Raw genomic sequence first — 25,122 nt, forward strand, 5'->3', positions numbered from 1 at the left:
TGTTGATGCCAATCGCATACCCCTCCCACTTCCTCCGGGGTCTACTCTGATTGTAACACTGCTGAAAGCCTTCACGTCGAGAAGAACATCTATGGATTGGAACTAGCCGCCTCAGCACATCAAATCTCCTGAACTTCCATCCCCGCATACCAACTCTTCCAACCAGGCCTACGGCTCCTACACAGCCATGCCGAGCGCAAACCTCGCCGACTACCTGGCAAAGAACTACCTCAACGCCACAAACTCCTCCGACCAAGCATCCGGCGACTTCCAAGACTCCTCCCGCCCCAAGAAGAAGCGGCGCAAGGCCAAAGACCAACCAGACTCCGGTCTAATGATCGCAGACGACGACGATGCCCTTACCCTCAAAGGTTCTTCCTCAAGAAGGGACGACGAAGATGACAACACCCCCACATTCGAAACCGGCATTAAGTCTGCCGAATTCCGCAAGAAAAAGAGCGTCAACTGGAAAGTAGTATCGACAGGCGACGAACCCTCCTCCAACCCCAACCAACCTACATCCGCGGACGCAGACACCGAAGCAGACCGCATCCTCGCCGAAGCCGCCGCTGAGTCCGACCAACGCCGCCGCGAAATCGAAGACGAAGACGCCCCCGCCATCGTCGAGACCGAGCAAGATGAGGCCCCAAAAATGTCCTCCGGCGCCAAAGCCGGTCTCCAAACCGCCGCCGACACTTTGGCTTTAATCGAGCGCGAAGAACGCGAGCGCGCGCTCGAGAAGAAACGGTCTAAATCCCGTAAAGAAAAATCCCCCGAACAAGAGACTATATACCGAGACGCCACGGGTCGACGGATAGATGTCAGTATGAAGCGCGCCGAGGCTCGCGCCGCGGAGGCCGAGAAACGGCGCGCAGAAAAACAAGCGAAGGAAGATGCGATGGGTGACGTCCAGCGGCGTGAACGAGATGCTGCGAAAAAGGATCTCGAGGAAGCGAAGTTTTTGAGTTTAGCAAGGGGAGCGGACGATGAGCAGATGAATGACCAATTGCGGCAGGTGCAGAGGTGGGATGATCCGATGGCCCAGTATATGGCGGAGAAGGCGGCTGAGGAACGAGGTCCCCGAGACGCAGTCGCTACTAAAGGCACAGGTGGTGGAGCTGGCGGTGCCGGTGCTGGTGCAGGCTCGGCGAAGACGGTAGCGAAGTCGAGGTCGAGAGTATATGCTGGCCACGCGCCGCCGAATCGTTATGGGATCGCGCCTGGGTGGCGGTGGGATGGTGTTGATCGCGGGAATGGGTTTGAGAAGGACTGGTTCCAGGCCAGGAGTCGGAGTACGAGGAATGCCGATCTTGAGTACCAGTGGCAGATGGATGAGTAGATGTGTGCTTTTGTGTCCTCATACCTTGGAGACGCAAGAGATGGACATGGATGTTCGCGTTCCTCGATGGCCGTACACATGCAGAGCATCAAGAACTACAGTACCACGCAATGGCACGACAACAAGGTCAGAAAATCGGAAAGATTTCTAAGTCGGCCATCATTCTCCAAGGACTCAAACGCTACCTGGTGTAGAATCTAGTGATACATAACGCTACTGAAGGGGTATAAAAGGCACTCTCTGTGAACAAGTCGAAAATCCTCCCACACCGACCCATCCTGTCACGTCAAATCGTTGTCCATGGCATACTTCTTTCCCACATCTGCTCCGGATCTCTCTCCACGGCGTTGACACCATGAAAACTGCGCCGACTGTGACCGGCGACGTCAGAGCTCTCGACAACATGGAGCCCCGATCAAAACAGAGAACCTCCGGATCCAGCCATCATGGGATCAAAACGGCACGAAATTGATATCCCACCCGTCCTCATGAACACCAGCCAACCGTCCAACAACGACTTTGAACCGTCCCAGCATCTCAGCATTGGGCCATCCGTCATGGCCCCGATGCACACTCTCAAGATGCAGCATGAAACTGGCGACATTCCCAAAGATCGGCGTCGCACCGTCCTTGCCGTCGACCTTGACCGCCGTATTCGCCGTATGTCCGGACCTCACACTCCCCGAAGTCGACGACCTAATCGAGCCTGCCTCCTCAGGCTGTGACCATCCTCGATTCTTCGCCTCGGCACAGCAGAAAATGCATCCGAAGCTGCCGAAACTGCCGTCCCTCGTCTCATTAGGGACCATACCCTTGAGCGACACGTGACATCGCGCCAGGAACGCCCATTTATATCGCACGCCGCCACCCTCTGAGACACGGATCTTCGGATCGAATGCTCTTTCTGGCTTGCCCTTTTTCTTCTTATCGTCGGTGGTGTTGACGGTATTATGCACAGGTCCTTCGAAATTACACTTCTCACATCTCCAGAAGCTGATCATGCCAGAAAACCCGGCCGGTTTGTTGGCCACGCTGAAAGCCTTGCGCTCGAGGCCAGCTTGTAAGCGAAATGCGCCCTTGCAAAATCCCCGAAGGTCTTTGTCTGTGGGGAGGGTGAGCGGACCGGTCGGTACGGGCGGATGGACGGATGGCGTGGAAGATGCTACCGTGTGGATCGAGGGCGCTCCAATTGACGATGGTGCCAGGAGCTGTGAGAGACTAGGTTGCGGTTGAATTTGCGGGAGAGCTTGTAATTGAGGCGGGGAAGGGGGAGGTGGTGGCAGAGGAGCGGTGGGCGGACGGCGATAGCCATTACTGGAACTGTACTGGATTGGCGTCGTAGAGTAAGAACGGGCCGGTGGTGCTCGTGGCGCCGGGACAGGCGAGGCTGTTTGCAGTCGGGCTGTTCTATGGTCGTAAAGGGGTTCTCTCTGCGGTGGAGCATTCAGAGAATCAGTCCTAGGAGGCTGTACCCGCGGTGGCCTGCTCTTTTCTTGTAGGTACCGCACATGCTCAACGGTATTGTGGCCAGTCGCTTGAGCTCTATGAGCATATGAAGTGGACGGTTGTCTGTCGGGGGTGGGCGGGTGATACATGTCGTAGATTGTCCCATTGCTTAGCTGGCGTGTGCTATCCACAAAATCATCAGGTCCGCATCGTTCTCTCGAGTTTTGACCTTGGCGACCGCTTGAAGCTCGTGACACGTCGCGAGATTGAGGATGGCTGTTCTTGCCCGAATGCAACGCCGATCCGTTGTCCAGGTGTTGTCTTACTGGTTTGACATCCGTATTCGATGGCCCACCAGGCTGAGGGAAGAGCTGTAAGATATTGTCGTCAGGCGCAAGGGCCTGAGATGATCTGCGTCGCATACTGATCACGTCGGATCTGTCAGGTTTCAGTTCGCGGACCACGGGCGCGTTGAGGTGAGATCCCACGACCGGCTGAAGTACGGGAAGAGGTTTCCGAGCGTACAACTCTTGCGACCCTGCTGAGCTTGCAGACAATTGGCGCTCGAGATAGTGTGGCTGGACAGGGGGTGACACGCTAAGATTGTGGAATTGGTCGTTGATCGTGTCTGGTGTGTGCGGTGCCTGGAGAGCCACCGAAGAGTGAGTACTCCTGCTACTGGAATAACCCAACGACGGCGACATGGGCGGCATCAAGGCGGATCCAGACGAATAGGACGCACTCACAGGATAATGTGCTTGTGCCTTGGCCGCTTCTGACAACCGTTGCGACAATTGTCCAAGACAGACTCCAGCATTCACCCTGCAGTCGTCGGAGCAGATCTGAAGCACCCCAAAGTCCAGGTCCATATCGTCCATGTATACCATCCGAAGTGTGGTTATCAAGGTCATTTGCAAGTTGATCAGGATATCTTTCAGTTGTTCCCTCGCTTGTATGTCCCCACAGGCATATTGCTCCCCGAATCGCTTGAGGTCATGCTCATAGTGTCCTCGGACGATCGCCGGACCCAGCGCAAGTGACTCGAGTAGATCTCGTGTAGGTTCTTCTGGTAGTTGTCCGCCATTGCTCTTCAGTCTCTGGTTGCGGATGCGCTGAACTAGCTTGATCGCATCTTCGAAGGCTCCGATCACTGGCACCGAGTCAGACGGTGCCCAAATTCCGTAGTAGACGTGGACTTACCAGCACGGACGAGTGAAGTGATGTCCATCCTCAGCCTTTCAGATCGGATTTGGGTGAGATTGCGACACTGCTGTACAGGTCAACTCGTTGCAGCGACTGGGCGCATGCTCAGTCAGCAAGCTCTTGTACAACGAGACTGCGCTCGACCGAGACAGACGAGGGAAGCCGCAAGAGAGAAAAGTGTTAGAAACCAGATGCGAGGGACTCTTTCGAGGGTACGGAGCACATGAATGGAGCTCCATGATCGCAGGGCAGCTCAACGAGGCATCCATGAGCCATTGTAGCCTTCTGCATTCCCGTTGCCTCTCACAGACCGACCTGGGCTGGAATCAAGTGGATTGGACTGTTCGTCACGGTGGCACAGCCAAAGGAGAGCGATCACGGAGAAATGGTTGGGTAGTCCCAGTAGAAAACGTGGAGTCGGAGGAGAAGTGAGACGCTTGAGGTGCATTAGTTCAGGACAGGGATTGAGATAGCGACTTGTCAATGGCACGGAACGGCTGCCTCTGGTGCCTTTTCACCGTTGAAAATGTCACCAACGTCAAATGGAAAAGGGTCTTTCGGGTTTTTTTCCTGGGCGATCGACACTCTGGCGAGAACAGGCGACATATGATGCGCGCCTATTTACTCTATCATATGACTGTGGCTTCGGTGGAAGCCCCCGAAAGAACGTCGATGACCTTCTGGTTCCTGGTTTCCTTTTTCTTGATGGAGGCCATTGTGGTGGCGGCGAGACTAGACGCAATCAAGCATTCTTCTCCGAACGGTTCATCAATTGTCACGAGAGCCGCATTATCACCCAGTCGCAAAGGTCATATACATTTACTCCTTCGAGGCAGCCCAGGGGATGTCTGCTACCATGCTTTTGTTCGTCAGCATCTGAAAGGGTTAGACAAGGTATCTGTCTTGCCAGGGCTCAAAGGCAGCACCTGGACAATGGTGAAACTCGGCTCACACATTGCCACGAACCAGTCGACAATCGAGATTCGTCGATTTTTCGCTCAATCTGGTATGGTGAAAGGGCAGAAGAGGGTTCCACGTTACAGTTTGAACCTACAGTAGTACCTTAAGTTGCCCTTGCTAATCAGAAGAAGAAAAGTAAATCGATCGAGACACTGAAGTGCCGCCTTCATTATCTCGATATGTGGGACTATTGACTTATAGTCCGCCGTCACTATCTGTACATCTACAGAAAAAGGAAATCTACTTGACTCAAACACACCAGATAAGCCATTGTGTTCATCTCGCTCAAAGCGCCAGCATCGATCGAGCCCTTGAAACCTCAATAACGCCAGGCCGAGAAAAAGAAAACTCGATTATACGCGTAATCGCCGGCTCAATTATGCCACTGTCGATAGACGCCTATCCGCCGCTGAACTATCACCAGACTCATACTTGTCCCAATCTTCCAAGATCTTGGCCAATCGAGGTGAATTCGTCAGTCGGTAGACTTCCTCGAAGTACTCTTTGGTGATCTCGAATGGTTTCGCGGTGACGTTAGGAATGTACTTGCCAATCAACTTGGCTGGATCGATGCTGGTCTTGTTGATCTTCTTCAACAAGAACGACCGGAAAGGCTTGACGCCGGATCGCAAGAATGTGCTGTGGAACGGCACGTCGATGCCCCTAAGAGGAATGACCGCAAACCCTCGTTCAAGCTCGACTGGTTGAGGTTTGGCCTCGGTCTTCTTCTGGCACTCGGTGATAATTTCGACCAAATGGGCTTTGACATCATCAAGCGACATTTGCTGCATCAATGCCTGAATGTCAATCTTTTGCATCTTGAGCACATTGAGCACATTGGTCAAACAGTCCAAGGCCCTAAGGTCACCGGCACACACGTATTGCATGTTCGCAACGTTGTAGTTGACAATCTCGACCAGCCAGCCGGTGGTCTCAGCAATATTTTCCACAACATATTGCAAGGCCTGCTCGTTGAATGTTTTGGAGATACGGCTCGGGTTGACGGCGCACATGGAATAGTTGCTTCGTCCTTGTTCGTCACGCTCCACGGCCACTTGCATGGTCAAGCCACGGTAGAAGACGACAGACACCAAGCTTTCAATGGGCATGACCTCGGCGATGGAAGCCAGAGCAGAGTACTCACCCAAGGAGTGGCCGGCGAAACTGCTGTCACGCTGTACAAGACCCTTGATCCGCATATCCTCGAAGCTGGCCTTTTCCATCAACGTCAAGGCGGGCTGAGTGAATTGTGTAGCAGAAAGAAGTCCGGTAGGTGATCGGTAGGTGTACGAGGTGGTGGTCTCGTTGATCTCCTTAAAGATCTTTTCCGACTTGACGGATCCGTCGGCGTTGATCGTCTCGAACGTCATGGCCATGTAATTTTGGCGGATGGCCTTACCACGAGGTCCACCAAAGTGAATGGTGAGCTCTTTGGGGTTGTTCTTGACGATGTTGATGATGGACAGACCATAGTTGTCCATAAAGTGACGATCGGCCCGGTCCCAGACCTCCTTCGCCACGGCACTGCGACCATACAGGTCCATACCCATACCTTGCTCCTGAGAACCTTGACCGGTGAAGACGTAGGACGAGACTGGTTGTTCGACTTCAGCCTCGGCCAAGAGCACTTTGTCGCCGGTCTCCTTGTTGCTGGTCTCGATCTTGATGATCTTGCGACCAGCAACCATGCCCACGTGTTCAAGCTTGACTTCCAGATCATCATTAGGCAGGACCATGCCAACCAAGGTGACATGGTAGCTTCGGACTCGACCAATATTGTTCTCCGCAGCCCATGTCTCGACGAGACTTCGAACCGCGGCACTGGAATACATGCCGTGCGTAATAGTGCCAGGAAGATTGGCGTAGCTGGCAAAGATACGTGAAACGTGGATAGGGTTGTAGTCGCCAGAGACACGAGCGTAAGTCTCGTTCGACGCGGGAGCCCTAAGAGACAATGGAGTCTTGCCACTCAATGGGATGGCATGCTCGAAGTTGACAGGCTGTTCGATGGATTGACCATGTCGTTGGAGGTAGTCGATCACAGGATTACCGTGAGACACGCCTGCATCGTACTCAATCGAGGCCACTTGTATCACCTCTTTCGTAGGCAGCTCCAGCAGAGCCTGACCGACTGTCTCAACGCTCTGGTACACGCTCTTGTTCTTGAAGCGAACCAGGGAAGACAGGCGGAAAGTCAGGGTGGATCCGAGCAAGTCGATATCTGGCTCGTCTAGATGGAACCATTCTTTGGAGCGGAGGACAGCCACATCCTTAGTAGTGGCCAGGGTGACTTCAATCGGGGTTTCCTCCTTGCGTTGGAAAGTGTTCTCGTAATCCGTGTAGTTGCCTCTGTACAAGAACTGGCTGGTCACCTCCATGACCGGCTGACCTGCACGAGTGATCGTTCCACACACCTCTACCATCTTCCCCGACTCTTGGTTGATGACTGCATTGATGCGTGCAGAGGTATGCAGCTCATCGCCGACCTTGAGTGGTTCGGCACCAGGAAGCATGCGGAAGCCATTGGACAAATGGACGAGTTTGAGCAAATCGCCGTCAATGGAGCGTGGGAAGATGGGCTTCGTGATGGCTTTCCACCCCACGACAATGGCAAAGTCCATAGGTGCAAACACTTCCTTGCCCGGACGATCAACGAAAGCCTCGCCTGTATTGCCAACTGCGTGAACAAAGTCGGCAATGTCTTGAGTAACAACAGTGGCCTTGCCGCCATCAAAGGTGTTGGTAGTAGGAGTGTCGAACGGGACGTCCTTCTCCCCGAACCAGATTCGATAGTAGAATTCCTTGATGCGATCGTTGCGACTATCCATAACTTCGTGGATTGGTGCATAGCCAGTCTCAGGGTGGTAGATGAAGCTGAAGGGCAACGCGACCGCTTCACCTTCAGCAGTTCTCTCCTCCCACATGTTCATCAAGATCTCGTTCTTGCCCACCAAGCTGATGTCTAGACTCTTGACAACATTGCCGGACTGGGTGTGCTCTTTAACAGTGATTGTGGTTCTCGCAGGCTCCTTGGGATGTGCAATCTCCACAGACATACCTCGTACGGGAGCCAGGACGCGCTTAAGAGGGTTGTTCTGATAGCGAGCGCCTTGCACAATTACGTCCGTCGTGAAGAGGGCATGCCGCCATGAGTAGGTCTTGCCAGCCAATAACTGTAGCCAATCTTCCACCTCTGGAAGAGTAGCCGAAGGCGCGCTCGACAGTCTGTATGTCGTTCGAGATCCATCTGGAATGACAGTAACTCCATCTAGCTCTACCACACTGTCTGGAGAAGCAATGATCTTCCCACCAAAGTACTCGACCACTGGCACAGCCGACTCTCGGCCACCGTAGACATCTTGCACGAGGCCTTTGATGTGGTCGTTGTGGATACCATCCAGGATATCCTTGATGGGCTCGTCGATCTTTGTGGTGTATTTGGCAGCCATGGGACCTTGAAGAATGCAGGTCCTACCGACATCTTGATCGATCACAGCATCTAGGTCTTCCGACTGCCACAGAGAGTCCTTCTTGAACCAAAACTCGAAGTTCTCGTCCAACGAAGGCACGAATGGCACAGGCTTTTGTCCACGGCGCTGGCAAAGGAGCAAGAAGTGTTGGACATCTTGTGCGTTGATCAACTGAGTCTCGGATTCGGGGTAAGCAGCCAGAACCTTTTCAACAACAGGATAAGGGGATTCAAAGTCAGCGTAGCTCTGGATGAGAGACGGCTTGCCAGAGCCGACGGTAAAGCGTTCCTCAACGCGGCGAATGAAGTCGACCGTCAAGTTTCGAAGACTAACCTCGATCCAGCGAGACTGGTGCTTGATATACATAAGGTCAACCATGCGACGAACGACCTCAGCGTAGGTCATGTCTTCAAGGTCAACAGTCTCGCCAGCAGAGTTCTTGCCGAACCACACCTTTTGAAAATCGTCGTTGAGTTTCTTGATGATGTATTCACGTTGCTTCTTCAGCTCCGCAACTCGCTTCTTCTTGTCCAAAGTGAAAATCTTCTGGTCCATTTCGGCCCAGAACTTGACACCACGAGTGGCCAACTTGTGAATGGGCTCACCCATTTCGGAGCGGACAGTGATGACGCCTCCAGTGGCACCTTTGTAAGTCTTCTCCCACTGAGAGTCGTCAGCGCCCTCCGCTTCCGCAATGGCCTTTTTGGCGTTGGTGGAAGTGTGGGCTTCCTTTGCTGTCATCATTCTGCTGCCGAACAGGACACCGTCGAAAGGCATCGGGGGATACCCGAAGTTGCTTGCCCAGGTGCCAGTCACGTACGGATAAGTGTCTTCCGAACCACCAAAACCACTACCAGCCACCAAAATGATGTTCTGGCATTTTCGAATACGACCATACATTTGTATAATTGGTTGATGGAAGTCCTCAAAGGAATGGTGACCACCGCCGCGACCACCAGTCCATTGCAAAATGACAGGAAACGTTGGGTTGGCTCTGGCAATGTTGATGACAGACTGAATGGCATCCATAGAGCCCGGCTTGAAGGCAATATGCTTGATGCCCAGGGTGTCAATGTACTCTTGAGCCACTTCAATGGATGGAACACCGGCACCAATAGTCAGACCCTCGATGGGAACACCATCGGCTCGGAGTTGAGCAAGGAGGGGAATTTGCCAGCCCATCGCTCGAGGGTTGACATAGATCAAGTTAACGGTAATACCTCGTCCAGGAGGAATAGCCTTTTCGATCTTGGTCAATGCTTCGGTCAAGCCTTTGGCATTGTAGTAACCGCCACCAGCCAGCTCGACGTGGTAGCCAGCGTTCATGGTAGCAGCAACGAAATCCCAAGGAACAGTACACGGCGTCATGCCGGCGACCATCAATGGTGGAACGCCAAGCAGGCGGGACATCTTGGTGTCGACATAAGTCTGACCAATAGAGGTCTTGACGAGCTTGGGACCATGTTCCTTGACCCAGTTGGTGGCGTATTTGACTGCATGCTCCTCATCACGGTCGAAAAGCTCAGGCTTGTAGCCAACTTCAGCATTGGTGCCATCCATTGCGCCGGCTAGGATAACACGAACGCCAGTTCCATCCTTGTTTCTATTGGTGAGAACTCCAAGACCTGAGATGCCTCCGGGCCCGAAATCAATGATGTGAGTGGCACCGGGAAAGACAGTCGCCTGCTCCCAGTGAACAGGATCTTGCGTGATCATACGCACGAGAGCTGGAACAATGTCCTTGTCTTGTTGCGCACGGAGGTCCTCGCCGGAATTGGTGTCGTAAACCGGGATGGTCAGGCGGGAAGCAGGGATCTTGAGGTCACTGAGATCTTCTTGGATGCTCTTGAAAGCCTCACCAAGAAGAGGGCTGTGGAAGGGTGCGGTAATAGGCAGGAATCGGTTGACAAAGCGGACTTTACGCTCTGTGTAGGGTATTCTGTTCTGATCCAGGCCAGTAGGAGCCTTGACCTTGCGCAGGCGCAGGTTCAGACCGTGAAGCGAGATTGGCGCACCCGTGACAACGAAGTTGCGAGCACTGTTGATAAGGGAAATGGCGATATGTCGATCCTGAGGCAGATGCTCGTTGGTGGCGTCGATATGTTCTTGAAGCTGCTTTATGGAAAGATCTCGGACAGACAGCATAGGTGTGGGGATGCCCTCACCGGCCTCCAGAGAGTCTTGCAGGATGGACGGCGCAATGCTAGTGCGAGGATAAGCCTGCTGGCTCCTCATACCAATCCAAAATAGCATGGTGATGGCCTCTTTGGCGGCTCTGGCGAAGCTTTCCCATGATGTTGCGGTAGCAATGGCGGCAGCCGTCACAACACCTTGTGAGTGCCCAGTGGTACCATTCAACCTCTCGTTTACCTCGCCAGGCGTCTTTCCGAGGGCTTTGCAAGTGACTGAATAGTGGGCAAGCTGAACCAGGCCAATCAAGGGCAGACTAACAGGCGCGGACACCAGATAATCGGTGTCAGGCTGCGTCTCTGGATCTGCCAGCCAACGCATGATGTCCAGACCCTTGGAGTAGAATTTGTCTGCCTTGGGACTTCTTGCTAGATTCTGCAGCAGTTCTGCGGAGGACTCGATCAGGTCTTTCGTAAACCATGGGTATGTGGTATACACCTCTCTCAGCTCGTCAAAGTATTCTTCGATATTGCCCTGACCTCCGAAGACGGTGAAAAGACTTGATTCCTCATCATCCGCAGCTCTGAGAAGGGCAGAATCATGAGGCTTGATGGGTCGTGCGACTGCTGCGCGGCCGGCGTAATAGCACCGGACCACGACCAATTTCTTCTCGGTGATTCCAGGCAGGGTTGCAGCCAATGCATGGACATCATTGGCATGCATGAAAGATCTCTCGAACTCGTTCAGGACCACTTTCAGCACCTCGGAGAAACCTGTTGCCTCCTCGTCATCTTCGACTTCTGCGGCAATAAAGCCAATGAAACGGGCGACAAGCTCGGCAGTGGAGGATGGCTCGTCATCTTGAGCCAATTCGTCTGTTGGTTCAGGCAGAGATGTCTTGAAGGTCGCTTGCAGCTGAGAGGCCTGAAAGTGGAGAGCGGTAGGTATTAAGAAGGAGTATTCGAGGGAGCCATGGGCGAGAGTGAGAGGTCGCAGATTCTGAGAGGATCGAGGAGTGTGGGTGCCAGTAGCACCTCCGGAATACATGGTGGCGGTAGGTATAGATTATACAAGACAAGTCGAAGTGAGCAAACTAATGCCACCTGGTGTCGCAAGAGGGAATGAGTGTTGGTAGCTCTTTCGACAGAAGAGCTTGGGGTATGAGATCAATGCAGACTGTCTTCGCGGCAGAAGCAGACTGAGAGATGTACAGTAGATCAAGAGAAGGAGAGTGAGGTGCGATGGTGAGATTCTCGAGTGATAGGATTAGTTATTGCCAACTGAAGCAGTAATGGTGGAGGGGAGGTTCAAACGAATTTGGTCTTGCTGCTGTGACCGCAGGAATCTCAATGTTGGATAAACCACAAACGCACCCGAGGCCGACACCAACGCCCGGCAAAAAAGTGGCCTCCGAAGCGTGAAGCGTTGAGTCTTTGCCACAGAAGGTTTTGTCCGCAACCAATAGGCGAGCTGGGAATAAAGGAGGGGCGCCTAGAAATTCGGTGGGCAGAAGCCATTGCTGCAGGGACACGGGCAATCGGCGGCATTGTCACTAGAAGAGCTTCCCAACCCACCCTCCAAAAATTTACTTGTAGGTAAGAAGTATCCGAACGAACAGGCTGTCAGGTCACTTGTACACTTTGATGCCCACAATTGTTGCTTGGGCGTCTGTAAATGATACAGGCAGCAGGAATAGAGATAGGAATAGAGATACGAGTAGATCGTACGCCGTGTGTTCAGTAATCCTATACAGGTTCACAAAGCAACGGTTGTAGGTAATGTGTTCTCTACGAAGCGGAGTGTTAGGTGTAACTGTGAAGTTCTTAGCAAGGTACCTGAAGGGTTAGTCGTTAGCTTCTCCAACTAAAACCCGCCACCATACCGGAAGGGAATTGGCGGGGACTGTCTGGACCGGCTAGAAAATCCACTTCTTGCTCAACCTTCCTGTGCCCTGCACCCTCCAAGGCTCCAACAGCCAACAGGCTGGGGAAGACACACTGCTTCAATTGATCCGAGCCTCATCCGTTTGTTAGCCTGCTAGGCCGTTTGCTGCGCTGCGCTCACTCACCTGTGATTTTTCCGCCTGCTCACATCCCGACTCCATCCCAACCAACTTTTCCTTGCAACACCATATTCAACCCTCTTGTCCGAGAATCAATGCACTCCGGACATTGATTACTCTTCCCTCAATCACATACGAGGCATTGAACAACTCGTCAGTTCATTGCCGCTCTGTCGTCCTCCCACCCTCCTCTCCAACTATACGTCCTTCCCTTCCAGAAATACCTCTCCTTCAAAGTCGAAGTTGTTTAACCTGCACAAGTTCTTTCTGTTGTGGACTTGTGCTCTATTACCTCTGCCCTGCTCTGATTCAGTTCATTCAGCATTGGGCCTCACCAAGTCGCCGGTTCTCGATCTGACCTGAGGATCCGACTTTGACCATACCTTCTCCTCATTACCATCATAGCCACATTCCGTCACAATGCGGCCCGAAGTCGAGCAAGAGCTCGCACACACCCTGCTCGTTGAGCTGTTGGCATATCAGTTTGCTTCTCCAGTAAGATGGATCGAAACACAGGATGTCATTTTGGAGGCAAATCGAACAGAGCGGATAGTCGAGATCGGTCCCGCGGACACTCTCGGTGGTATGGCAAAAAGAACTTTGGCATCCAAGTACGAAGCATATGACGCCGCCACATCCGTTTCACGGCAGGTCCTGGCATACAACAAGGATCAAAAAGAAATTTACTACGACGTTGACCCTGTTGAGGAAGAGGCCGCACCCGCCGCTGCCCCCGCAGCTTCTTCTGGAGCTCCTGCGGCCACTCCAGCTGCAGCTGCGGCACCAGTTGCGGCAGCCCCGTCAGCTCCCAGCGCCGGTCCTGCTGCTGCAGTCGCCGACGCTCCTGTCGCTGCTGTAGATATCGTCAGAGCTTTGGTCGCCCAGAAGCTTAAGAAGCCTCTGGCTGACATTCCTCTCAGCAAAGCCATCAAGGATTTGGTCGGTGGAAAGTCTACGCTGCAAAATGAGATCCTGGGTGATCTTGGAAAAGAGTTTGGATCGACGCCTGAGAAGCCAGAAGATACTCCTCTTGACGAGCTGGGTGCTTCAATGCAGTCTACTTTCAATGGCCAACTCGGCAAGCAGTCACAATCTTTGATCGCTCGTCTGGTATCTTCCAAGATGCCTGGTGGTTTCAACATCACAGCCGTTAGAAAACACTTGGAAACCTCTTTTGGCCTTGGCCCTGGCCGACAAGACGGAGCCCTCTTGCTTGCGCTTACCATGGAGCCGCCCGCTCGTCTTGGCTCTGAAAACGACGCAAAGACGTATCTTGGTGATGTCGCCAACAAATATGCTTCTACGGCAGGAATCAGCCTATCCTCGGCCTCAGCCGCAGGTGCTGCTGGTGGTGCTGCAGGTGGTGGCATGATGATGGACCCTGCTGCAATTGATGCGTTGACCAAAGACCAACGAGCTCTATTCAAGCAGCAGCTCGAACTGTTTGCTCGGTATCTCAAGATGGACCTCCGTTCAGGCGACAAAGCATTTATCGGCTCGCAAGAGAACAACAAGGCTCTTCAAGCTCAGCTTGATTTGTGGAACACCGAGCACGGAGAGTTTTACGCCACCGGCATTGAACCTTCTTTCAGTGCCTTGAAGGCTCGCATCTACGACTCATCGTGGAATTGGGCTCGACAAGATGCCCTGAGTATGTACTACGACATCATCTTCGGCCGCCTGCAGGCAGTCGACCGTGAAATCGTCAGCCAGTGCATCCGCATCATGAACAGATCCAACCCGACCCTGATTCAGTACATGCAATATCACATTGACAACTGTCCCACCGAACGAGGAGAGACATATCAACTGGCCAAAGAACTGGGACAGCAGCTTATTGAGAACTGCAAAGACGTTCTCAATGAAGCGCCAGTCTACAAGGACGTCTCCGTTCCCACTGGTCCACAAACTACCATCGATGCCCGCGGAAACCTTGACTACAAAGAAGTTCCACGTCAAAGCGCTCGCAAACTTGAGCAGTATGTTCGAGAAATGGCAGAAGGAGGAAAGATCTCAGAATACAGCAACCGTGCCAAGGTTCAAAATGATCTTCGCAACGTCTATAAGCTGATTAGAAAGCAACACAAGCTATCCAAAGCTTCCCAGCTTCAGTTCAACAGCTTGTACAAGGATGTTGTCCGTGCTTTGGCCATGAACGAGGCTCATATCATGCCTCAAGAAAATGGCGAAGTCAAGAAACCAGGTCGAAATGGCTCAGTGGCTCGGGCTACCATGAATGGCACCGCCAAACATGGCAAGACAGAAACTATTCCTTTCTTGCATTTGAAGAAGAAGCAAGAACATGGCTGGGAGTACAGCAAGAAGCTCACCGGTGCTTACATCGACGGATTGGAGGAGGCTGCTCGCTCTGGTATTAGCTTCCAGGGCAGAATGGCTCTGATGACTGGTGCTGGTGCCGGATCAATCGGTGCGGAGGTCCTCCAAGGCCTCATCAGTGGTGGAGCAAAAGTTGTGGTCACCACGAGCCGATATTCTCGCGAGGTCACAGAATACTATCAATCCATGTACGCCCGCTTTGGTGCCCGAGGATCACAACTTGTGGTTGTCCCATTCAATCAAGGCAGCAAGCAGGACGTCGATGCCCTTATCGAGTACATCTATGATACTAAGAAGGGTCTTGGGTGGGATTTGGACTTCATCGTGCCATTCGCGGCTATCCCCGAAAATGGCCGTGAGATCGACAGCATCGATTCCAAGTCTGAGTTGGCTCACCGCATCATGTTGACCAACTTGGTTCGTATGTTGGGTGCTGTGAAAGCGAAAAAATTCGAGGGCGGCTTCAACACCCGTCCAGCTCAAGTTATCCTACCCCTTTCACCCAACCACGGCACTTTCGGTAACGACGGCCTTTACTCTGAGTCCAAATTGGGCTTGGAGACACTCTTCAACCGTTGGTACTCCGAAAGCTGGGCAGACTACCTGACTATCTGCGGTGCCGTCATCGGATGGACTCGTGGCACAGGTCTCATGAGCGGTAACAACATTGTCGCCGACGGTGTTGAGAAGCTCGGCGTGAGGACTTTCTCTCAGCAAGAAATGGCTTTCAACTTGTTGGGCCTGATGTCACCAGCCATTGTTGACCTTTGCCAGACCGAGCCTGTCTGGGCAGATCTCAATGGCGGCCTCCAATTCTTGCCAGACTTGAAGGATCTCATGACGAGATTGCGCGCTGAGATCATGGAAACCAGCGCCGTCCGACAAGCTGTGACCAAGGAAACCGCAATCGAGAACAAGATCGTCAATGGCGAGGATAGCGAAGCGCTGTATAAGAAGGTCACCATCGAGCCCAGAGCGAATATCAAGTTTGAATTCCCCACTCTTCCCAAGTGGAAGGAGGACGTCGAGCCGCTCAATGCCAAGCTCAAGGGCATGGTCGATCTCGACAAGGTTGTTGTCGTTACCGGCTTTGCTGAACTTGGTCCTTGGGGTAACTCGCGCACTCGGTGGGAGATGGAAGCTTACGGCGAATTCTCTCTGGAAGGTTGCGTTGAGATGGCCTGGTTGATGGGTCTGATCAAGAACCACAACGGTCCTCTCAAGGGTAAAACCTACTCTGGCTGGGTGGATGCAAAGACTAGCGAGCCTGTCGACGACAAAGATGTCAAGGCTCGATATGAGAAGCAAATACTCGAGCACGCTGGCATTCGTCTGATTGAACCGGAACTCTTCAATGGGTATGATCCCAAGAAGAAGCAGCTCCTTCAGGAAATTCAGATCGAGGAAGATTTGGATCCATTCGAGGCTTCTAAGGAGACTGCCGAGGAGTTCAAACGACAACACGGTGAGAAGGTGGAAATCTTTGAGCTTGAGTCTGGTGAATACACTGTCCGGCTGCGGAAGGGTGCCACTCTGCTCATTCCTAAGGCCCTCAGATTCGATCGTCTTGTTGCTGGCCAGATCCCTACTGGTTGGAACGCTAAGCACTACGGCGTTCCAGACGATATCATCTCGCAGGTCGACCCGGTCACTCTCTTTGTCCTTGTCTGCACCGTCGAGACATTGCTTGCTTCCGGTATCACTGACCCATACGAATTCTACCAGTACGTCCATCTTTCGGAGGTTGGCAACTGCGTGGGTTCCGGTATCGGTGGTACAACCGCACTCCGTGGCATGTACAAGGATCGATTCATGGACAAGCCTGTTCAAAAGGATATTCTACAGGAGTCCTTCATCAACACCATGGCTGCCTGGGTCAACATGTTGCTCTTGTCGTCCACAGGTCCAATTAAGACACCCGTCGGTGCATGCGCAACTGCTGTTGAATCCGTCGATATTGGTTACGAAACCATCATCGAAGGAAAGGCGCGCGTTTGCTTGGTCGGTGGCTTTGACGATTTCCAGGAGGAAGGCTCCTACGAATTCGCCAACATGAAAGCTACCAGCAACGCCGAGGATGAGTTTGCTCATGGTCGAACACCAAAAGAGATGTCCAGACCCACAACCACAACCCGAAACGGCTTCATGGAATCCCAGGGCTGTGGTATGCAAATTATCATGACAGCTCGTCTTGCCCTGGACATGGGAACCCCGATCTATGGTATTCTTGGCCTGGTCACCACCGCTACAGATAAGATTGGCCGCTCTGTACCTGCTCCAGGTCAGGGTGTCTTGACGACTGCTCGCGAAAACCCTGGCAAATACCCATCACCTCTACTAGACATCAACTATCGCAGACGTCAACTCGATCTACGCAGACGTGCTATCAAGGATTGGCAGGAGTCTGAGTTCTTGTATCTGCACGAAGAGGTCGCTGCCATGAAGGCTCAATCTGGCTTTGGATTCGATGAGAAAGAGTACATGGAAGAGCGTGCTGCTCACATTGAGCGTGAAGCCATCAAACAAGAAAAGGAGGCCCAGTACAGCTTAGGCAACAATTTCTGGAAGCAAGATCCTGCCATTGCTCCACTCCGTGGTGCGCTCGCCACCTGGGGTCTTACCATTGATGACCTTGATGTTGCATCTTTCCATGGTACATCGACCGTTGCCAACGACAAGAACGAGTCAGAAGTTATTTGCAAGCAGATGGCCCATCTGGGCCGAAAGAAGGGCAATGCTCTACTTGGTATCTTCCAGAAATACCTTACTGGTCACCCCAAGGGTGCTGCTGGTGCCTGGATGTTCAACGGCTGTCTGCAATCCATGAACAGTGGCATTGTGCCGGGAAACCGCAACGCCGACAACATTGATCAGGTGATGGAGAAGTTCGACTACATTGTGTACCCAAGCCATTCACTGCAGACCGATGGTATCAAAGCTTTCTCCGTCACCTCTTTCGGTTTCGGTCAGAAGGGTGCTCAGGCGATTGGTATCCATCCCAAGTACCTCTTTGCCACGTTGGATCAAGCAGAATTCCAACGATACAAGGTCAAGGTTGAGGCTCGACAGAAGAGAGCCTACAGATTCTTCCACAACGGCATGATCAACAACACCCTGTTTGTGGCCAAGTCGCATGCTCCATACCCTGACGAGCTGATGCAAAATGTCTTCTTGAATCCGGAACAACGAGTTTCAGCCGACAAGAAGACCGGCGAGCTCAAATATTCCGCCACAGCACCCAAGAAGTCTCTCAGCTCCAACGCCCAGGAGACCAAGGCCATGCTTGAGTCACTGACGCAAGCCAGTGCCAAGGAGGGGTCCAAAATTGGTGTCGACGTTGAGGACATTCGAGCCATCAACATTGAGAACGACACATTCGTAAAACGAAACTTTACCGAATCAGAGCGTACCTACTGCAGTAAGGCTCCTTCACCTCAGGCTTCGTATGCTGGCCGGTGGAGTGCCAAAGAGGCTGTGTTCAAATCGCTCGGTGTCTCTAGCAAGGGCGCAGGCGCGGCCCTCTACGACATTGAGATTCTCAGTGACGAGAACGGTGCTCCCAAGGTTGAACTTCACGGAGCTGCGTTGCAAGCAGCCAAGGATGCTGGTGTGAAGAATGTCAATGTCAGCATCAGTCACAGCGAGAGCCAGGCGATTGCTGTTGCTGTGTCTGCATTCTAAGATGTACTAATTGGGCTTGTATAGACCTGGAGCGGAGGTCCAGCAGGCTGAACATGTTGTGAATAGCACATGATGGGATGACGGCTTTTCCTTGTGGTATATTTTAATTGCATGGGGCTGCCGGTTCGGTCAGGAGGCGTCCGGGTGACTTGTAGCGACTTTGTAGATTGATCCAGACGGATCATTCTGAAGAGAGGCAATAGATTCTCTTACCATCATCAATGTATACAGAGATATAATGATCCTAAAACTGAGTACATACATTCTTTGGCTGAACGCTTAGATCAATAACACGTCGCAGTATTCGGTCCTCGGTCGATCTGATACTTTTATTCTGACTTGCCCACCGCAAACTCGGCGATAGAACAACAAAGATACTTTCCCTCCTTGACTGTTGGCTATGACTTTCGTCCAGTATGTAACTCGTCATTGTCTCGCCCCATACCCCGCCTCGCTTTAGTGCCGCCTCGGATATGATCGCCAAAACATTTGATCTGCTTGTTTTCGGCTTGAATTAGCGGACTGGGGAAATGATGGACCAAGGAGAAACTCTGCTCGCTCGGCCGTTCTTGCGCAATTTATTTGGCCGAGAGATGAGCCGTTTCATTCTTTCCCACAGAAAGTCTCTGCCTCATGTTCCTCCTCATGGTGAAGACGTCAGGATAGGGTTGCGATTGGGATCGAAAGCAGTCTGGTCAAAGATATGATTGACTGCTTACAGGTGAGTTGCTGAGTAGGTGTGTGCCTTTTTATTGTCGACCGTCCTTTCCTTCATCCACTCCGCTACCTTGTGCGTTATTTGCTCTCTCTCTCCCTCTCTTCATCCTACAGCCATGAGTAGCCTCTCGGTTGAACAGCAAGCTCGTGCGGCCAAAGCATACATCATACAGGAATTGAAAAAGAGCGAAGACGGCATACAGATTCTCGATGACAAGGATTTCCATGCTCGGTTAGACCTGCACTTCATTACTGTCTTCGCCATCTTCGCTGAGCTCTACGGATACCGGAACGATTGTCTGGACCAGCTGGTCGACTTAATACGAGTGTGCGGTAAGAGCTGGCAGCAGCGACATCCCGACTTGCAAAGAATCGACAAGCAGCGCGAGTCAGAGCCGGAATGGTACATGTCGAACCATATGCTCGGAGGAGTATGCTACGTCGATCGGTACGCCAACAACCTCGCCGGAATCAAACGACGGATACCGTATTTCCAGGAACTTGGCTTGACCTATCTTCACCTGATGCCACTCTTTCTTTCTCCTCAGCCTCTCAACGACGGAGGATATGCAGTATCCAGCTACCGTGATATTCAGCCAAACTTGGGAACTATTAAAGAACTCAGAGATTTAGCAACCGAGCTGAGGAAGGCCGGGATCAGTTTGGTCCTCGATCTGGTGTTCAACCATACTTCAAATGAGCATCGCTGGGCCCAGAAAGCTGCCGAAGGTTGTCCAGAGCACTCTGCCATGTACTGGACCTTTCCTGATCGAACGGTCCCTTCTGCGTTTGAAAGTACCACGAGAGAAATCTTCCCTGACGACCATGCCGGATCGTTCATACAACTTCCCGACGGACGCTTCGTGTGGTCCACCTTCTACCATTTCCAATGGGACCTGAACTATTCCAACCCTGCCGTGTTTCGCGCCATGGCTGCCGAGATGCTATATCTGGCAAACATTGGCGTGGACTTCTTCCGCATGGATGCCGTTGCGTTCATGTGGAAACAGATGAATACCGACTGTGAGAATCTGCCCGAGGTGCACAAACTACTCCGTGCATTCAATGCGCTTTGTCGCATCGCCGCACCGTCTGTGCTCTTCAAATCCGAGGCCATTGTCCATCCAGATTTTGTGGTGCAGTACATTGATCGGGACGAGTGCCAACTCTCGTACAACCCGCTGCAAATGGCGCTTACATGGGAAGCACTAGCCACCAGAGATGCGTCAATGCTATCACAAGCGATTGAGCGGAGGCATAACATCGCCAGGGGTTGCGCGTGGGTCAACTACGTCCGGTCGCACGATGATATTGGGTGGACGTTCTCTGACGAGGATGCCAGTGAATTGGGCAAAGAAGGTACCAGTCACAGAAAATTTCTGAATGCTTTCTTCGTGAATAGGTATCCAGGCAGTTTTGCACGTGGGGTGCCCTTTCAGGATAACCCAAAAACAGGGGATTGTAGGATCTCGGGCACGACGGCGTCCCTGGCAGGTCTAGAGTCGATGCAAGATCACGCCATCGAGAGAATCCTGCTCGCATACTCAATCGCCATGAGCACGGGAGGTGTTCCGCTGATATACCTGGGTGATGAGGTTGGACAATTGAATGACTACAGTTACCTGAATGACCCGGCAAAGATGGACGATAGCCGCTGGGTCAATCGCCCTTATTATCCCGAGGCACGGTATGCAGAAAGACATGATGAGAATACGATACCTGGGAAGATTTATGCCGGGATCAAGCATCTGATTCATCTGCGCAAGACGACGGAGGAGCTTGCTGGAGGGAGGGCGGTGGGCTTTTATACTGGCAACCCGACAATATTGGGATACCAACGACCTGGGCCTAGGTCGACGGTGCTGTGTCTGTGCAATTTCTCGGATGAGCCGCAATGGATTGGCAAAGAACGATTCATGGCGATGCCTCAAGCATGCGAGGATTTGTTGAGTGGGCATAAGATTGATTTAAGGGAGTCGGGGATCCAATTGAGGGCTCATCAGTTTATGTGGTTGAGGCATTGATTCATCGTTCATTGATTGATTCATTCGATGATGATGTTGTCCAAGGGTCTATCTGTTCTAATCAGATGGAATGAGGAAATGATATCCGCCTGTTGCCTGGCCGACACTCTGACAGTTTTCTCGCTTTCTCTTTGCCCCGCATTTCACTTTCTGTTACTGCCGCACCGCTCGCTGTCAGTGCGAATAGACTGGTGCCTTGTGACTGCGAGCAATCGATCAAGGCTTGGTTGAATGGCTACAAGCTTTTTCTTACAGTATTCGTCATCTGAGGCATAGACCTTGTTCTATCTTGTCTTTTTCCATGACCAAAAGTCATTCATTCCAACCATGTGGTCTCTACAGAACTAAGAACCAGACAATCAACAACATGACCACAATCATGGACTCACCAGGATCACTGCCAGGCTCATTGTTCTCCAACGACACATTTCGCTGCTCACACTTCAACTCATCGCTCTTCGTCCCACCGACAAATGACAGCACTTCATCTCCCCTCGTTCCATCGCGTACATTATCACGAAAACGACCACGACTAGATCGACACCGCCGTACAAATACAAGCACAAGCGAGACACAAACACCGTCTTGTCGCGACGCACTCAGTCCACCTCCGTTCGTGAACACAAATTACCGTATCGCAGGCGGACTCGATACACCTACCGCACTTAATTTTCAGAAAGAGGAAGATGCACAACAATATGATTTCGAAGTCGATTGTCGGCCGAACCGGTATGCTCAACAACAAAACACAACCTCATACTTTCCCACGGACTTTCCATACACTCCATCTGAAGAACACACACATAGCAAGCGCAGATCATCAAGGTCACCACAGGACAAAGGATGGGGCAAGACCGTCTGGGCACTAACGGGCGGTGTCGCGGGTAAAGTCTTTAATTTCTGCTGGAACACCACTTTCAAGGGCTTCTCCGCGGGTGGAGGAAATAGGTACCAGTTCGCAGGCACGCCTGATATCACAAAGTCGTCAGGTGTGTGGACCGAAAATGAGAAAGAGGATGTCTTTCACGATGACTACCAGCATGCTGGCCATCGTCCTCGACGACATCAGAGAGATCACACTCCTATCCCCGGTGGATTTCCGGAGGACGAAGCACGAAGACCTGGACAGATTCGAACCACGTCAGATTGGGTCATTGTCGATGCGGAATCCGACAGAGACAGAGACAGCGACGCAAGTCCCGTGCGCAAACGATCCAAAGCCACGACTGCGTCTCTGCACATGTCTCGAAGTTCGATGGCATTGGGGACATCGACGGCGCGACCACGTCTCACACCACGCTCGGCGTCCAATAGGTCGTCTGCAAGTTATGCGTCCCCACGATCATCCTCGGCCGCAATTCCCGTTGTCGCTCCAGTGTCGAAGTTGGAGAGTGCGAGTGTGAAGCAACATCGACGGGCGGTATCGTCCTTCCATCACCAACAGCAACAGCAAGAGGGAAGACCGGGAAGTAGAGCGTCTTTGGCCTCGCCGCGTCGACAGTCTTCGGTCCCGGCGTCGCCGGAAGTAAGAAAATTCGAGCAGAAGTTGCGCAAGAAGGAGGCCAAGCAGGATCAGACGATGAATCGATTCAATGCGCAGTTGCAGGCTATGATTCGGGAGGGGCAGGAGGCACTGGGTGCTAGAATCGAGGTCGTTGATGATGGAGACGGTACAGATACAGATACAGAAGTGGATGAGGGGTATGAGGAAGGGTTTGCGGTAGAGAAGGGACAGGAGAACTATTTCGGGTCGAAACGTCTGTGAGGGCGTGTATCCCTGAGTGTCGGTCACGGTGCGCTGGAAGACATGAGAGACCTGATGCAGATTTGGTGAAGATGTTCACTTCATGTCATCTCATATGATTGTCACGGACCGTCATAGGTCTTGGTGCGAAGATGGCTGGAGTTTTTGAGGGCTAGATTCGGCTACTCTGTGGAAGGTAGACAACTTTTCTCTTCTTGTTTATCGAAAGCTACGGCTTCGGATGGTAAGGAACAGCAAAATTCATGATTGTGTTGGTACGTCCTATGTTCATGACTCTGATCAAGAAGAATTGTGCGTAAAAAAAAGTCGTAAGGCGTTAGGCGTCATTCGTGATAATGTTCGTGACTATTCATGCAAGGCGGAGAGGTAGAGGCGTGACATGGTCTCTCATGTCATGTACGGCGTGTCATGTGCGTGAGTACACGTTGCGAAGGGTCATGCTCTGATGTTGATCGAAGCGTAGTCTCGGTGTTGTAGAGGCAGGTCTTGCAGTGCCATCCACGGTTAGGGAGTGATCTCCTGCATGTGAGGTTGTATTCGTGGTCAGTGGCTGAGATTGCTCGTCCTTCTCGGGTACAGGGAGTAATGAGTCGCGCAGGCTTTCCAAGTCCTGCGTCCATTCCTCATACTTCGCCAGGGACGCCACTAATTCACTCATCAGCGCGTTCGGGTCTTTTTGAGAACCGTGGGCCTTGCCGTCGTCCGGACCCTGACTCCTTTTTTGCGTTGTCATTGCTGCCGAGGGGCTGCCGTTAAGGATGTACTCTGCCCACCGCCGATCGGCAGAGAAAGCATGATTGACATGGTCTCTAAGCCTCTCGTACTGTTCGACCGGTAAGTCCTCAAGTTGATCAGCTTGTGCCACGATCTCCATGCGTCCTGCAATGTCGTCTCGTTGCATTTGCAGATCTTGCATTGAAGCATATGCCTCTGCCTGCAGTTGCTGGCGCCTCCGCAGCGATGTCTGCAGAGAGACACGGTACGCCAAGATCAATGGGACGACATGATCTGGGTTGGTCGTTCGGGTCCCCCGAGTACTCGTGTTGATCGTCTTGCGCAAAACAAGCATACTAAACGCACCGAGCAGTTCCTCAAATTTCTCGCCCTTACATTCATCGAGCATCGTCTTTCGTAGCACGATCTCTCGCGAAAGGACGCCATTCTTTTTCAGGTCTGTGAGCACTTTGTACAGCGCTGCGCGCAGGTTTAGGGACTGTATTGGCGTTGAGGGTGGGAAGTATGGACGAAGTCTCGATCGCGTGTCAGCTGGGTCGTAGACTTCGTAGAGGCGATAAAGAGACCATTCGATGCTTTTGACGCGCTGTTGCAGGTTCGAGGATGCTTTGGCGGACACGCGTAGGGTATATTCGGTGATGTTGGGGAAGTCAGGTAGACGGTCGAGGTCGAGAAGGTGTAGAGTGCGGACGAACAGGGCAATATGGTCGCGGGGATGCCATTGGGCACTGTTGGAAGGAGTACCGCTCTGCATTTTGCGTTCTGAGCCTTGTGAAGTCATTTGGTCTCTTTGTTTACAGAGGTCGGAACACTTTTGGTATTGCGGGGAAATTGAGGACTCCGATTCGTCAATTTGTGCTCAGCCTTGCCATGGTTGACGAGGCTGAATATCCCTGGAATTCAGAGTACACCGGATACACGTACAGTCTCGCTGCTAGGCGGTCTATACGATGCGCGTTGGGGTCGCTCCGGTCTCGAGGCCCAGATGGTATCGCCCGTTTGGTGCTGGTCTGCCTGGCGAAGTTTCCTGGGAAGGAGTTGCGGCAGCATCCAAGTTTGACGTACTTCTTTCAGTATTCACCGAGAGTGCCACGTGAAGGTGCGGCAGACCTCAACACATGACTACAGCTTCACTGATCGAATAAATCAGAAGGATATGTATTACAATTTTTGAAAAGTGCTCAACAATGCAAACTTATCCACAGTGGTAATGCGGATATTCCATCGTTGCGTTTACTCAATACACAGCACAC

At 52.3% G+C, this 25,122-nt stretch overlaps 7 protein-coding genes across 7 annotated transcripts; 4 read left to right on the plus strand and 3 right to left on the minus strand.

Annotated features, from left to right (window-relative positions):
- Positions 1–6: 6 nt before the first annotated feature.
- On the plus strand, positions 7–1,565 carry EDD37DRAFT_288688 (Pre-mRNA-splicing factor of RES complex-domain-containing protein). The gene has a single exon (XM_062811110.1). It carries the CDS (start codon positions 188–190, stop codon positions 1,337–1,339), a length of 1,152 nt encoding a protein of 383 aa, XP_062673894.1. The 5' UTR covers positions 7–187; the 3' UTR covers positions 1,340–1,565.
- Positions 1,566–1,791: 226 nt separating this feature from the next.
- EDD37DRAFT_678093 (uncharacterized protein) lies at positions 1,792–4,364 on the minus strand (the record flags this gene model as incomplete). Its single annotated transcript, XM_062819628.1, has 2 exons — positions 3,986–4,364; positions 1,792–3,935 (listed from the first exon to the last, which is right to left on the minus strand). The coding sequence occupies exons 1-2, from the start codon at positions 4,011–4,013 to the stop codon at positions 1,792–1,794; spliced, it is 2,172 nt and encodes a 723-aa protein (XP_062673895.1). The 5' UTR covers positions 4,014–4,364.
- Positions 4,365–5,206: 842 nt separating this feature from the next.
- Positions 5,207–11,885, minus strand: EDD37DRAFT_288712 (fatty acid synthase subunit beta). Its single transcript, XM_062811111.1, has one exon. It carries the CDS (start codon positions 11,593–11,595, stop codon positions 5,326–5,328), a length of 6,270 nt encoding a protein of 2,089 aa, XP_062673896.1. The 5' UTR covers positions 11,596–11,885; the 3' UTR covers positions 5,207–5,325.
- A 909-nt stretch (positions 11,886–12,794) lies between these two features.
- On the plus strand, positions 12,795–18,937 carry EDD37DRAFT_288745 (fatty acid synthase subunit alpha). Its single transcript, XM_062811112.1, has one exon. The coding sequence runs from the start codon at positions 13,031–13,033 to the stop codon at positions 18,626–18,628; it is 5,598 nt and encodes a 1,865-aa protein (XP_062673897.1). The 5' UTR covers positions 12,795–13,030; the 3' UTR covers positions 18,629–18,937.
- A 263-nt stretch (positions 18,938–19,200) lies between these two features.
- EDD37DRAFT_623994 (amylosucrase) lies at positions 19,201–21,496 on the plus strand. The gene has a single exon (XM_062816133.1). It carries the CDS (start codon positions 19,462–19,464, stop codon positions 21,367–21,369), a length of 1,908 nt encoding a protein of 635 aa, XP_062673898.1. The 5' UTR covers positions 19,201–19,461; the 3' UTR covers positions 21,370–21,496.
- A 37-nt stretch (positions 21,497–21,533) lies between these two features.
- Positions 21,534–23,405, plus strand: EDD37DRAFT_623995 (uncharacterized protein). Its single transcript, XM_062816134.1, has one exon. The coding sequence runs from the start codon at positions 21,671–21,673 to the stop codon at positions 23,132–23,134; it is 1,464 nt and encodes a 487-aa protein (XP_062673899.1). The 5' UTR covers positions 21,534–21,670; the 3' UTR covers positions 23,135–23,405.
- On the minus strand, positions 23,406–24,785 carry EDD37DRAFT_623996 (HAUS augmin-like complex subunit 6 N-terminus-domain-containing protein). Its single transcript, XM_062816135.1, has one exon. It carries the CDS (start codon positions 24,648–24,650, stop codon positions 23,541–23,543), a length of 1,110 nt encoding a protein of 369 aa, XP_062673900.1. The 5' UTR covers positions 24,651–24,785; the 3' UTR covers positions 23,406–23,540.
- Between the last annotated feature and the right edge of the window lie 337 nt (positions 24,786–25,122).

This window comes from Exophiala viscosa (assembly GCF_022695815.1).
Source record: "Exophiala viscosa unplaced genomic scaffold EDD37scaffold_2, whole genome shotgun sequence".
Lineage (NCBI taxonomy): Eukaryota > Fungi > Ascomycota > Eurotiomycetes > Chaetothyriales > Herpotrichiellaceae > Exophiala > Exophiala viscosa.